Source organism: Paroedura picta, chromosome 8, assembly GCF_049243985.1.
Source record: "Paroedura picta isolate Pp20150507F chromosome 8, Ppicta_v3.0, whole genome shotgun sequence".
NCBI classification, from domain to species: Eukaryota; Metazoa; Chordata; class Lepidosauria; order Squamata; family Gekkonidae; genus Paroedura; species Paroedura picta.
The window spans coordinates 40,707,676-40,722,543 of NC_135376.1; the positions used below are offsets into that span (position 1 = coordinate 40,707,676).

At 41.3% G+C, this 14,868-nt stretch overlaps 1 protein-coding gene across 3 annotated transcripts in view; it reads left to right on the top strand.

Annotated features, from left to right (window-relative positions):
* The window catches only part of GIGYF2 (GRB10 interacting GYF protein 2), a 74,300-nt gene that overhangs the window by 48,828 nt on the left and 10,604 nt on the right, over window positions 1-14,868 (top strand). For 2 of the 3 annotated variants that reach the window (XM_077349287.1, XM_077349285.1), the window contains exons 9-19: window positions 2,797-3,014; window positions 3,102-3,264; window positions 3,347-3,544; window positions 5,822-6,003; window positions 8,274-8,433; window positions 9,117-9,283; window positions 10,284-10,375; window positions 10,894-10,995; window positions 11,612-11,712; window positions 13,397-13,497; window positions 14,169-14,324. In XM_077349287.1, the coding sequence (XP_077205402.1) occupies window positions 2,797-3,014; window positions 3,102-3,264; window positions 3,347-3,544; window positions 5,822-6,003; window positions 8,274-8,433; window positions 9,117-9,283; window positions 10,284-10,375; window positions 10,894-10,995; window positions 11,612-11,712; window positions 13,397-13,497; window positions 14,169-14,324 (1,640 nt within the window). The remainder of the gene's footprint in view (window positions 1-2,796; window positions 3,015-3,101; window positions 3,265-3,346; window positions 3,545-5,821; window positions 6,004-8,273; window positions 8,434-9,116; window positions 9,284-10,283; window positions 10,376-10,893; window positions 10,996-11,611; window positions 11,713-13,396; window positions 13,498-14,168; window positions 14,325-14,868) is intronic. The other variant, XM_077349286.1, reaches the window with a different exon arrangement.

The window sequence follows — 14,868 nt, forward strand, 5'->3', positions numbered from 1 at the left end:
ACATTTGAAACTGAAACAATTAAGTTGTGTTAAATGGAAGGCCTCTAATATTTCATCTCTAAACTCATCCTAATACAAAACGGGAGCTTTTTGATGAGGTGTGTTCAAAAATAGTTTCTAGCTTAGGGTCCCAGCTGCCTGGAGAAAATATACTATGCCCTTTTATTTGGAGATTAATGGGGTGCTATTAACCAAGTGATGTTGCACCCCCTGTGGTATGAAATTTTCAAATGCCTGTTTCAACGCACTGAGTCTCTGTGAAAGGGACATATCTAGGCCTTTTGGCCTTCCCATTCTGGTAATAGAAATTACTACAAGCACCAGTTTAATCACTGCAAGTAGGAAGTGCCCTAATCGTATACACGATTTAGCACTTCACATACCCGTAGTTGAGCAACAGACTAGGAGTTGCAGTAGCTTCAGACCCTCTACTGGTTGATCAAAATACTGTATGTGTTTGAATAAAGAAAAAGATTTTCTGTATTAGGTCTTGCACTCAGTGAGAGGTCTTGAAGGTTTTTTAATTCTGATAGGAATTTTGTCAGAATTGGGGTTGCAATGCAGCCTGCTGAGTAGCAGAACCACGCTTATGAAGGTAATGGCTTATGCTGAACTCTTTCTAGTCTGACTCACACACTCGGACAACCAACTTATTCCAGGTTACAGATAAATGCATTGGAATCTGCAGTTACTGACTTCCATCTGTCCCCTCTCTGCCTCATTCTCATGCTCACTTATCGTCATGCAACCATTTAAAGCAAAACTTTGAAATAAGGTAAAGGTAAAGGTATCCCCTGTGCAAGCACTGGGTCATGTGTGACCCTTGGGGTGACGCCCTCTAGCGTTTTCTTGGCAGACTCAATACGGGGTGGTTTGCCAGTGCCTTCCCCAGTCATTACCGTTGACCCCGAGCAGCAACCTGGGTACTCATTTTACCGACCTTGGAAGGATGGAAGGCTGAATCAACCTTAAGCCGGCTGCTGGGATTGAACTCCCAGCGTCATGGGCAGAGCTTTCAGACAACATTTCTGCTGTCTTACCACTCTGCGCCACAAGAGGCTCATTTGAAATAAGTTAGTCAGCTATAAATCCTTTCACAGAATTATTGTGCTAGCAGACTACCTTACCAAATTCAACAGATGGAATCAAAATCACAGATTATACCCCCCCCCAAGAAGGAGGATTGGTAGTGAGCAGTTGGAAGCCCTATTCACAAGCTATAGTAGGTGGTTGATTTTTCTTCATATGTGCATTGAGTAATTCTTGTGTTGCATTCAGCATATGTACAACTGAAGGTGTGGCTCAAACCCCACATTTATCCAGGTACAGGCTCTCTAATTTCATTTGTAAAATGTAGGCTAGTTGACTGTTCCTAACAAAATGATGTGTGCATTTACCTTTTGCAAACGGATAGGACTAGAGGGGGAAAGAAATCCATTTGGAAGAGGCCGTGTGTGTGTGGTTGAGTACAGAGGTCACTGACTTTCATAATAGAATTCATCTACCTTTGGTCTCTTGTGGCGCAGAGTGGTAAGGCAGCTGTCTGAAAGCTTTGTCCGTGAGGCTAGGAGTTCAATCCCAGCAGCCGGCTCAAGGTTAACTCAGCCTTCCATCCTTCCGAGGTCAGTAAAATGAGTACCCAGCTTGCTGGGGGGTAAACGGTAATGACTGGGGAAGGCACTGGCAAACCACCCCGTATTGAGTCTGCCATGAAAACGCTAGAGGGCGTCACCCCAAGGGTCAGACATGACTCGGTGCTTGCACAGGGGATACCTTTACCTTTACCTTTGGCATTACAATACTCTGATGAACTCCATGTTACATTTACCCATTCTCTAGAATAGCTTTGCTAACAAAGGCTGCCCCTTTGTGGTTGATGTAGGGGTGAGGTTCAGTAATACTCAGTAGTAACTGCTGAGGAATTGATTGGGAGAGTGAATCTGCTTCAGTTTTTAGACAATGCCTGTCCTCCTGAATATGTACACCTTGTCAACCAAAATATAGGAATAACTATCTGGACAAGATATATAGCAGAGTGGCTTGGATCTGTTTGAGTGTTCACATGAAAATTATTTGTAAACTTGTAAATGTTGCTCAGTTTTTATTAAATACAAATAAGGAGATGATATTTAGAGATGTCATTATTCTCTTCAGTGGGGAAAGTCATCCAAACTGGTTAGGTTATCCCTGTGCTCGCTCAAGTAGAGCAATGCAAATCTGCGTGGCTTCCGCTTGAAATGACCATAGGCTGACCCTCCCAATTTAGATGGCTCTACTGCTCAGGTAGGAGGCTAGAGCCCTGCTCTTTTGGCCTTAAAAAAAAAAGTTGAGGGAATTAATGTATGTTGTGCACTAGTTGGTACCTTTTCTCTTCAAAAGAATCATTGTACTTTGGTTAATCCATTCTCAGTATAGATGGAAAATGGGAGAAACATTTTTTTAATCAGTCTAAAACAGGAAAAATAAATTTAGACTGGTCGCTTGTCATTGCATACAGTAACATTTAGTGGTCTTTCTGTAGCTATGTTTGATCCAGTTGCTTAGAGTTACATTGCACAGGTATTCTTAAGTTTCCCTTGTTTGTTAATATTAACATAGCTAAGAGTCAGTGGTCTTTAAAGGGAGACAAACTTGTACAAAATACTTATATCCAGGAGGATCAGAAGCTGCAGTGATCTTATGGTTATGTCAAATTGTGCTGTCTTCAATGTCCTGTTTTTCTCTGTTCCTTTCACCTTCTACACATTTTCTTTCCCTGTAAAATTCTTTTGTAAAGTAACTTTTATGCCCCCTTAGATGGTCCACGTTCTGCAGGCTGGAGAGAATATATGGAGCGACGGCGAAGGTTTGAATTTGATTTCCGAGAACGAGATGATGAGCGGGGTTACCGAAGAGTGCGATGTGGCAGTGGCAGTATGGAAGATGATAGGGATAGCCTTCCTGAATGGTGTTTGGAAGATGCAGAAGAAGAAATGGGAACTTTTGACTCATCTGGGGCATTCCTGTCTTTAAAAGTGAGAAATTTCCTATGGACATGGTATATCATAATCTGCTATTTATACATAGTGAAATAAAGGTGAATGTGTGTGTTTCTTCTTTAGAAGGTTCAGAAGGAGCCAATACCCGAGGAGCAGGAAATGGACTTCCGCCCTGTAGAGGAGGGTGAAGACCAGTGTGATTCAGATGGAAGTCACAGTGAAGAAGCCAAAGAACTAGATAAAATGCATGTGAGGGAAGGAGTTACGTCAGAGCGAACAGCAGCAGGTAAGAAGGGTTTCTTAGGTGTATTTCTCAAGTATTGTTTCCATTTTCCAGACCAGTTAAGTAAAAATATCAATGATTTCAGAAGTAACAGAAGAAACAGTGAAAGAATCTTCACCATCTGCCAGGTCAGGTACTCCACCAAAATTACAGTCACAGGAGCCATTACCAACAAGCCTGCTTGAAAGAAGAGAGGACCATGATCCAGAAGTAATAGAGAAAACAGCAGATAAAGAGAACCAAATGGAGGATATCCCACCATCCAAAGTGCCCATTAGAGAAGGTAATCAAAACAGTGTATTCATTTTTAAAAGCAAGTTATATGGGATCAGCTAAAAAAATCAAGCTCTTTTTCAGTGTTGAAAATCTCGTTTTTATTGGTTAATTTTAATAATTAAGTAGTAGAAAGGGCTACTGCAGACCAGATATCTTAGATCCATCCCAGTCGGGTTTCCGGCCTGGTCATGGGGTGGAAACAGGGCTGGTCACCCTGATGGATGACCTCCATCGCCAGCTGGATCATGGCACATCAGCGCTGCCAACATCACTTGACCTTACAGGACATTTGACACAGTCAACCATGAGCTCTGATGCCAGGATATGGGGGACTGCCCTCCAGTGGCTGATCTCCTTTCTCTGGAGTTGCAGGCAGATGGTAGCAATTGGAGACAATCAAGCCACTGCCAGCTCACATGTGGAGTGCCACAGGGGGCAGTCCTCTTTCCAATTTTATTCAACATGTACTCTAGTGCTCAGCTGGTACAGAGTTTCAGACTTTGGTATCATCAATCTGCCGATGACACCCAGGTATTCCCTCTGATGGATGGCTGCCTGGATTTCATCCCCCAAGTCCGTAGCAGTGATGGAAGTAGTCATATGAAGCTCAACCCTTCAAAAAGAGAGGTCCTGTAGCTAGGCAGAAAGGGTACAAGCAAGAAAGTGGGATAGCTCAGCCTAGATGGGGTGCAACTGTCAGTAGCTCACTCGTGATGGTAATTTGCGCTCCTACCAGGGTGGGTAGGCGCGCTGCCTGGTCCTGCCCTCTGCCTCCCAACCACAGGACCTCCGTCTTGGAGGGGTTGAGTTTCAGGCGACTCTGCTCAAACCATTCAGTCACTGCTTCCAAACATCTGGCGAATGGTTCCAGGGGGGAGTCCGGGCGGCCGCCCATGAGGAGATAGAGTGGGGTGTCATCAGCGTACTGGTGGCAACCCAGCCCAAAACTCCGTACCAGTTGGGCCAGAGGGCGCATAAAGATGTTAAATAAAGTGGGGGAGAGGACTGCGCCCTGCGGTACCCCACAAGGGAGTCCGTAGGGACGCGAGAACTCTTCCCCCATCGCAACCTTCTGGGTCTGGTTCTGGAGAAAGGAGCGTATCCAGCGCAAGGCTGTGCTCCGTATCCCTGTGCTGGCGAGGCAGTGGATCAGAAGGTCGTGATCCACGATGTCAAAGGCCGCCGATCTACTGAACCCCCCAGAAACCCCTCCTATCAGAAATGCCCACTGGACACATCGTTGAGCAATTTCAATCTGACCAATCTGCTGAGTTATGGACAAAATATTAAATGGCTAAAATAGTGTCAAGTCAAGTCTTTATTATTACAGTACTAAGAATCATTCTGGTTTTAAAACTCACAAGCATTATCTCAAGCAATTGAGATTATCTCTACCTAAATTGCTCCGAATCCAACCAGCTCTTCCTTGTTTTGATTGCTCTCCAAGCAAATCTGGCCACAACAGAAGTTATTTCTGTGCTTTTGTCTGACAACATGTCTGTGATTGCCTCTGAGTTGGGCTTATTCTGTAGGGAAGATATAAGTTCTTCCTTGAATTGATCGTATAGTCTACATTGGAGTAATACATGTTCAGATGTCTCAATGCTCCCATCCTGGCAGATGCATAAACAATCACAGATGGGTATTTTTTTTAATAAGCCTTCCCTAAAAGTGGATGGGAGCATGTTATATCTTAAGAGAGTAAGTGATCTCCTATGTTCTGGGAAAACAAGATTAGATAAATAAGGTAATGGCCTCAAATTATTAAGTGGAGGCATTGGAAAAAGTGGATTTTTTACTTGATTGAAATCCTGTTGGCGATGGATATCTAGGATTCTTTGTTGTATCATTTCCTTTGCTAAAATAGTGAATGATTAAATGTTCAGTGTTATTGATGTTTATGCATTTACCGAGTTTGTGTTGTATCTGTCGTATTGGATTCATGTTCTCTGTGAACCATCCTGTGCTTCAAAGGAGAGCAGTATAAAAATGTAATAAATAAAATTAATTCAAGTGTAGCTTGGCAACTGGATCGGTTGGACGGATGTAGGAAGAATTTTCACTATCCTTTTTCCTTACTGTATGAACTACCTCAACTGATATTACCTGTGCATCTAGTAGTGTTAGGTGAAGGAGGGTCAGAATTATTTTACTTTTACCCTTAGACAAAGATATATTTATTAGGAACAACTTATTTGGATAATAGTTAATTCAGAGCTCCTCATGAGTCAGCCAGCCACAGAACACAGAAAGAAATTTACTTTCCATTCTTCTCTTCCTTTAGAACCAGTTTCCACTGTCCAACCTTCACCAATTACTCCAGATGTAGCTTCCCCTGCTCAACTTCCAGACTCTAACCCACATCCTGCCTTAAGGCCTGTTCAGATATCAATCACAGCTGCTCCAGGTATGGGAAATATTCCAGCTGACCCAGATGATGAAGAGGGCCTCAAACATCTAGAACAGGTAATGAATCTTTTCTCAGAAACATATTACTGTTAAATTTTATTTGTGCTTTTGCTAGCTGCATTTCCCCAGCCACGAGAAGAATATGTCCAGTCTTTCATAGTTATGATTACATCCTAATGCTGTAAAACCAATCCTCAGTCCTTAAGAGAAGGAAATGATATTGAGATAATGGTTAGGATCAAACATATTGTCAATTTCCCCTCTAGCCTCAGACACAGTTTCCAATGTTACATTGTATGCCATCACAGATTGGTGAAGTAGCAGCAAGAAGGTGTGTATGGGAAAGAACCCTGTGCATGTACACAGCATTGTACATTGTTGTTGGAGTCAAGCCAGTGTTGAAATAATTTAATGTATCGTTTGACATGTGGTTTGCTTCTGTAGTGGAATAGCCATAATTTCTGCTCTTATATGTACAGAGGAATATGAAATAATATATCTCATATGTAGGCAGATGTGCACATCATATGTAGGCAGATGTGCACACATACATGGGTTAAAAGTTTTAAAAAATTACATTGGGGTGTTTAATACCCCCTTCCCCCAAAGTGATCTGCAAATCTGCAGATGACTTACCTGCGCAGCCAATGGAGTGGCTTCTGGGGCCCTGCTGTAAATGCAGTGGCTACTGAGGGGGCCCTTGTTGCTCATGCTGCAGCTGAAGAGGTTAGTGGTTAGAGTATGAGACAGTTCCATTCTGCTCTGGACGCCCACTGAGTGACCTTTTCTCAGCCTAAATACCTGACTGCCTCATATATTGCATGGAGCCGCTTCATGTGTGACATACTTGGGTTCTGATACCTAAGTAAGATAGAGAGACATCTTTTCCAGTTTAAAATACCTATGAACGGACATCCTTTCCTATGTCTGCTGTGTATTTTAAATTTAAAAATTTCCATTTATACATCCTTCATGTCTGAAGTGATATGCATTTTTGTTATACTCAGTTATTGGGGCCCAGTTTCAAAATATCATCTAGAAAATTATCTTTGCACACAGAAATAGCAAATCAAAAGTTATGGGGGAGGCAGACTGAGTTAATCTCTGTTAGCAAATCTGGAGAGAGATAACACAGAATACTTCATTGACCAGCAGCTCAAATATTGTTGTACATATTTGCAAGAGATTTCAGTTTTCTAATAATTTTTTGAAAATCATCAAATATATATATATTAGTGAATCTGAAAAATTTAAGTTCCTATTTGCTCATCCCCGAAAATACAATTGCTGCTTGAGTATTGCACTTATAACTGTTGCCTATTGCAATGTGGTATTGAAACAGAATAGTTTTAAAATGGAAAGCCTTGGACACAGTAGGCCTGTTTCAAATTAAATAGGCATAGTATTGGACTGCATGTACCTTCCACTGGGTCTATTTAAAGTATAGTTCAACTTTTTAATACTTGGCATTTTAGTAATCCTAAAGTACCTGTATGCATACATGGACTCTTTGTCAGCAGTAAAAGACATTCTTGTGTGGCTAAACAAAGGAATGTGACCAGGAATTAATAGCAAAATAGAGCCTGTGTATGCCTGTACCTTGCTGTTGCAGATGTACATAATTATGTATTTGAGGTATTTAGCTTGCAGTATAATTCCAATGTGGGTTATGCTAACAGTAATTTAGAATCCAAAATATGGCTGGAAGGTCCCAGCATAAAGACTTCCTGCTCCCAAATGCCTTTACTTGAAGCTGCAGCATGTGGGCTTCAGTTCCAACATTATTATCCTATGTGAACTTACTAAGAAGTCTAGCCCAGCAGTGATGGAGAGAATCAGGTAGACTTGTCTGTTGACAAGTGTGGCACGTCAATCTTTGGAGGATTTGGAGTGAGAATGGTAGTATTTTTGTTTCTTCTTATATTATCATAATTTAAAATCAGAAATACTTCCCTCCAAATACTTCCCCTCCATTTGTAAAGCTGCAGATTGATTGTCTATAAAAAGCTTTGTGTGCGGGGAATCTGCCTGATTCTCTGCCTCAGAGGTCTTCCCTGCTAATAAAGAGATCTAAATCCAGGGCTGCAGAATCTGTAGACCTGAATGATAAAGTGCAGGTACATCACTTGACATTTCTTGATTTTAGAGTATGAGTTCAATTTTTAATCATAACTGTAGCATTATACAATCCCAAAGAAAACCAGGGAATTTAAAGGGTTTTTTTTTACCCTTGTACCTACCAGCTGCAGTTCATAGAATCATAGAATTGGAAGGGACCTCCTGTGTTATTTTTCATAAAGTCCTCTAAGCTTCAATTTATTTTGCAGCAAGCTGAGAAAATGGTGGCATATTTGCAAGACAGTGCCCTGGATGATGAAAGACTAGCCGCCAAGCTTCAAGATCAGAGAGCAAAGGGCTCATCAGTACCATTACTCCATGAGTCCATGCAAAAATGGTACTATAAAGATCCCCAGGGAGAAATTCAGGGTAGGCTCTGTCTCTTGATTTTTGTAATAAAGTGTGTCGAAAAATTGAATACTTTCCTCTCTATATAAGCAAAAGGTACCAGTACATTCCTAAAGTAGGATTGGCGTGAGCAGAAGAGGTGGGTGATTGGATACTAGAGAAAGGTAAAGGTATCCCCTATGCAAGCACTGGGTCATATCTGACCCTTGGGGTGACGCCCTCTAGCGTTTTCATGGCAGACTCAGTATGGGGTGGTTTGCCAGTGCCTTCCCCAGTCATTACCGTTTACCCCCCAGCAAGCTGGGTACTCATTTTACCGACCTCAGAAGGATGGAAGGCTGAGTCAACCTTGAGCCGGCTGCTCGGATTGAACTCCCAGCCTCATGGGCAGAGCTTTCAGACTGCATGTCTGCTGCCTTACCACTCTGCACCACAAGAGGCTCTACTAGAGAATATGTGTAGAAAATTTCTATCAGAATGACAGTTGCCACACTTTATTTATCATGTGAGCCACCATTGCCTGTCTTCAGCCATTTATGCCAATAGTTGGTGGGGATATGTCAATATTTATATAGTGCTCTTCCACATAACATTCTTTTTAATATTATGATTACTCTAATTGTTGAGCTCAAAACCTGTCGGAGGCATCCTGTATTAACTCCATGGAATTTATTACCTTATGTGTTGTTGGGTGATTTCTGCAGGTCCGTTTAGTAATCAGGAGATGACCGAATGGTTCCAGGCTGGGTATTTCACAATGTCTCTATTGGTGAAAAGAGCTTGTGATGAGACCTTCCAGCCACTTGGAGACATCATGAAAAGGTGGGGAAGGGTCCCTTTTGCTCCAGTTCCAGCACCACCTCCACACTTGGTAAATACTTAAGAAACATAATCTGTACAACAATGAACTTTAAATGAAAAACATTTTATTAATAATAATAATAATAATGCAATCTGTAGAGCTAAGTATGAGGTAGTATAACATGATGGCTAACAAAATGAGATGGGATTTGAGAGGTTTCCAGTTCAAATTGCACTCAGTGCCAAATTTAGTAAGTGGCCTTTCACCTGTCTGCAGTCTGGGAATAAATTTGCATTTCTTGTAAAGATAACTCTATATGCATACCTAACGGAACTCTATATGCATACCTAACCCTATATGCATACCTAACGGAACCTAACGGAACTGTATATGCATACCTAACGGAACTTTGATTAACTTTGTGCTACCAGAAAAATTGTGACCTTTAGAGATACTTTGTATTAGTCTGGTTTTAACAAATATTAAGCAAGGAGTCAGGAAAGGAGATACAGATTCTGGTCATTTTTAAAAATATATTGATAACATTTCTATTAAACAAAGTTGCACTTACCTGTAACTTGTTCATTGAGAATCTTCTGCACAGTTACACATACCCTCCCTGTAGTCTTGCTGCATGCTGCATTTTGACAATGCTATAGGTACTAAAGGTTGGGGGCGCTGTGACACAGGAACATAAGTGGAAGCAAGTTTCTCACGCTGGTGCATAGCACCCTGGAGACTCTTAGCTGCATAGACCACTCTATTGGTAGGCCTGCTCATGCGCAGTCCCCCTGTGTGCCTGCAGAGAAAATACTAGATGAACAATAGTTACAGGTAAGTGCAACTTTGTTTTCCCCACCCTCTCAGCCTGAACATGTGAAGCTTCCTTATACTGAATTAGACTTTTGGACTTTTGACTGGCAGTGGCTTCCCACGGTCTCAAGTAGAGGATTTTGACATCTCTCTCTTTTTTTAACTGGACATGCTGGGCATTGAAGCTGGAAACCCTCTGTATGCAGAGCAGATGCTGCATCACTGAGTCATTTATTTGCTTATTTCTCATTCACAGGGTGAGTTGGACCAGGAAAGACTGTCTAGACAACAGGAACTCACGGCCATGTACCAAATGCAGCATATCCAGTACCAGCAGTTTTTGATGCAGTAAGTCTAGAAAAAGATCTGCTAAAGGCTGTGTAGTGCTGCTTTAGTTACCTTTGTCAGTAGTTCTTAATAGGAGCTGCTGCTCCTCCACAATGTGCTGGGCATTTATATGCTGTTTTGTATTTCTGTTTTCATGCAGCATGTGGCTATTTTTGCCATCTGCAAGAGAAAGTATCTGCCTTACTGTAGCCCCCAACCTGCCCTTACATTATTGTGATAGTGAACATTGGGCCTCCCTTGTATCTGGGTGTCATGTGAAGAAGCTATACTGAATCCTCTTTGTTGAAGTAAATACCTAAGTAACTGGATTTTGGTCATTTCTGCCTCTTATGTCGCATGTGTTTTGGGGGCATTTGTCTCTGTATGAACGTTCCGGTTTGAAAGTTGTGAGATGAGGTAATGGAATATGTCCTAGCAATTGTATTCTTCATTTTTAAATGAAAAAACATCATGAGCTACAAGAGTGGCATAATCATTCTGTAGATAAGCATTAAACTTTCCCTCATTTTTATTCAAAGACAACAATATGCACTTGCACAACAGCAAAAAGCAGCCCTCTCATCTCAGCAACAGCAGCAGCTGGCTCTCCTCTTGCAACAGTTCCAGGCACTTAAGATGAGGTGAGAATCCAGGTCTTAGAGCACTTTCACATATTGAGGTAGCTAACTACTGTGTTCACTCAACAGGAAGCTGCAGTCGGTTACCTGTAGGTTGCAGACACATTTTAAAATTTCTTGTAAGCGACACTGAGCCGCTAGAGAAGTATGGGGTATAAATGTAACAATAAATAAATAAAATATTTGTTACATTCACACTTTACATTTTTAGATTGATATTTAGAACATCATAGGTTTATATGTAAAGATGTAATATATAATGTGCCATTTTTTAGTTGCAGCATGACACACACAAAATTGAAGGCCCAGTGTCACTTTGTTCATAATAACTTTGTTCTTGTTAGTCTTTTTCCTGTATTTAACACATTCTACCCTTCACTGCTGTCAGTACAAAACTTTGCACTGAAATGTCAGCCAGTGTTGATAGAAGGCTGCTTTGTGAAGTTCGTGGAGCAATACTCAAATTTAAGGAAGTTTTACAATAATGCCTTAATATGATTGTTCAGGCTGCTAAGAAAGGAGAGTTCAGAGGTGATTTTAAAATTTAAAACTTGTCTGATAGCCGAGTAGAAATTAGCTTTTGAAGTCAGCATGCTGAATCATTATCTTTACATTACAGGAAGTCTGAGCAGAACATAGTACCACCTGTAACGAGGTCTGTGCCAGTGCCAGATACGGGGTCTATTTGGGAACTTCAGTCAACAGCCCCACAAGCTACAGGTGTGAAACCATTTGTGAATATTTTGGAATCCAGGTCCCTTTAAATAACTTTCATTTTCGATAGTGTGTTTGTTCCAGCTGGTGTTGGAGAAAGTGGATATGTATTTATCATTGACTATATCAGGTGAATTCTGCATAAATAAAAGGGGTTTTACTTTCTGCTTGTATGCAGAAGAATGCTGCAGTAGGGGTATAAAGCTATCTTCCAGTTTCCCCATTTTATGGGTTTAGTTTCTGACACAAAGATTAAAATATAGGCATCAGTGTTCTGTTAGAAGTTGGAGTGTGGCTCAGAGGATGTTATTTAGAATACATGAGAAGAATTTATTGGAAATACTAGAGGCAAAGCCCATTACACCCTGAAAGGCAGCTAGTTCTAGCTTGCAGGCCTTTGTGAGATCTGTGGAGTGAGGTCTGGAGCTTGGAATGGGCAGTGCTGTAGGGTTGCCAGTCTCCAAGTGAGACCTGCGGATCTGGCCATCTCCAACCTAAAGAGATCAGTCCCCCTGGATAAATGGCTGCTTTGGAGAGGGGACTCCGTGGTATTATACCTGTTAAAACAGGAAGGCTTTTGTTGTGGCTCCGCCTCTGGGCTCAGCCCTTTGGTCTATCAAAGTCATTACAGCCTAATGACAGTAGCAACAGCTTTCCAAGGTCTCTGACACAGGTCTTGCTGAGACCCCACTACCTGATCCTTTTAGCTGGATATGCCAAGGATTGAACCTGGCACCTTCTGCATGCCAAGCAGAGGTGCAACACAGAGTTCTCCAACCCAGGGCCAACCCTCCTCCTGCCTTACTGTCAGTGGCTCAGGGTTGAGTTGGGGAAAGAGAATCAGCTCCAGGCCCCAACCGGTGTTTTGCTCTAGTGCAGGGCTGTCTGTTCTCCCAATCTCCTGTGTTTCCAACACTCCAGGCCCCACAGAGGGGGTTGGTACTCCTTCCACTCTCCTGCATATCTGGTGGCAGTGTTGGGCTGAAAGAAGTGGCCCAGCAGCACGAGCAGTGCCAAACAAAGCCAAGTAGTGGGGAACATTCCAACCTGGGTCCAGCTCTCCTCCTGCTCTTATGCCTTACCCTCAACAGCTTAGGCTAGGTTGGAGAGAGGGAACTGGCTCCAGGCCTCAACGGGTGTTTTGCTGCAGTGTGGGGCCATCTGTCCTCCCACTCTCCTGCGTTTTCAGTGGATAGAGAGTAATGGACATTTGCTGGATAGGGGGAGGGGAGTGGGTTATATATTTATTATCCGCCATCGTGATATTGTGTTTTAATTATGTTTTTATGAGGTTTTATGGGATTTTATTGTCCTTATGAATTCTGTAAACCGCCACGAGACATTTGAGAGTGGCGGTTTATAAATATAAAAATAAATAAATAAATACAATTTAATTAGAGACTTTTCTGCAACCATTTATTTTCATGTTTTTATTTTTGTATATTTGTTCCCTATTCTGCTCTTTCTGTGAGGGAAAAGAAAATTCTTTCTTGATGCATTTTAGACTTTCAAAGAGTACAATCCAAGAAACAGAAGGGCTCCTCTAAGTGAGGTTCCATCCAGACCTATGTACTGTGATATTTGTTAATTCTTAGTGAAATGGTCAGCATACAATACACAACTACACATTTATGTTCTCCTGATGTAATATTCATTAGTATTCAGCCTGTTTTCCCCATTTGTTTTGCAGTCTGGGAAGGAAGCAGTGTCTGGGATCTCCCAATTGATACTACAACTCAGGGACCAGCTCTAGAACAATTGCAGCAGCTTGAAAAGGCCAAAGCTGCAAAGGTAAGAAATGGTCGATAATAGGAGTATTTTATCACTGGCAGCTCCAGTTGTAACCTCTGTCATTTCCATTTTCAAGGTGACTGACATGGTCTGTGTTGCCAGAGTTGGAGAACAGCAAGCGATGAAGACATTGTTAATTCTGGAGCAAATGTTGCTCATTCATTGATTCATCTTAACATATTTATATTCCACTTCTCCAAGCTAAAATTTCATGGAGGTTTATAATAAGAACTGGTACAATAAAAAATAATAAAATATAAAGAGTTGTCAGCACATAATATATGAACATCAGTAGATTAATATGAAGAGAATCTGAAAACAATAAAAAGCACCTAGATTAAAATAGCATTCAGTTAAAAATACAGATATGAAAGGTATAATAATAAGGTTAAGGCAGAAGAAAAATGGAGTGAAAGTCAGTCATATAAAAGTATGAAATCTGCTTGCTGCCCGTCTCTGAACTTATTTCCATAGTTTCTGAAGGTTAACTGTTTTTACAAGAGATCATGTAGACATGGCTTAAAGAAACCTAGCAAATCCAACCAGTAGCTAAAATAAAGGATGGTAACATGAAGCCAGTTTGTACTGTAAGAGCAAGAATCACACTATATGCTGTAGAGATATTTCACTTACTGTGGACTTCACTTCCAACACCAGTTCTGTATTTTCAGCTAGAGCAGGAGCGGAGAGAAGCAGAACTAAGGGCCAAACAGGAAGAGGAGCGAAAGAGGCAGGAAGAACTTCGGAGGCAACAGGAAGAACTTCTTAGGAGACAAGAAGAAGAGAGAAAAAGGCGCGAAGAGGAGGAGCTAGCTCGCAGAAAGCAGGTAATCTCTCAAAAATTTGCTATAAATGTTGCAGCAATATCATGACGAGAACCCATTGTAATGAGTTAGGGGGGAGCTAGAGGGATAAATTTTGCCTGTTCCATCTCTTATGTAAAAGTGTGGTCTATTTTATGTAAAATTCATCATACATTTTTCAAAAACAACTAATTTTGTTAGTCCTTAAGTGGTTATCTCCTGTAGGATGCATAGAATTCTATTTTTGTCTAATAAATGCTAAGGTTCTCTTTGTGTGAGGGAACTAGGATTCAGTCTGTGAAACTGCAAACATAAAGAAGTCAGACAGCCAACATCTTAATTACACCAGCCAAGGCAAATAAAACATATATCCAAAAACTATATTGCAATTAAATAACAAATGCAAGAGAGATTTGGTTATGTTGACGCTAGATAAATGAAATTAGTTATGCAAGTAGCAATAGTTAGACCTATCCTCCTCAAGGATAAAATTCAGTGTAACACATAAATGTATTTAGAACAGATATTGCACACATGGTCTGGTACAAGAGTATTCCAAAAGCTGGTG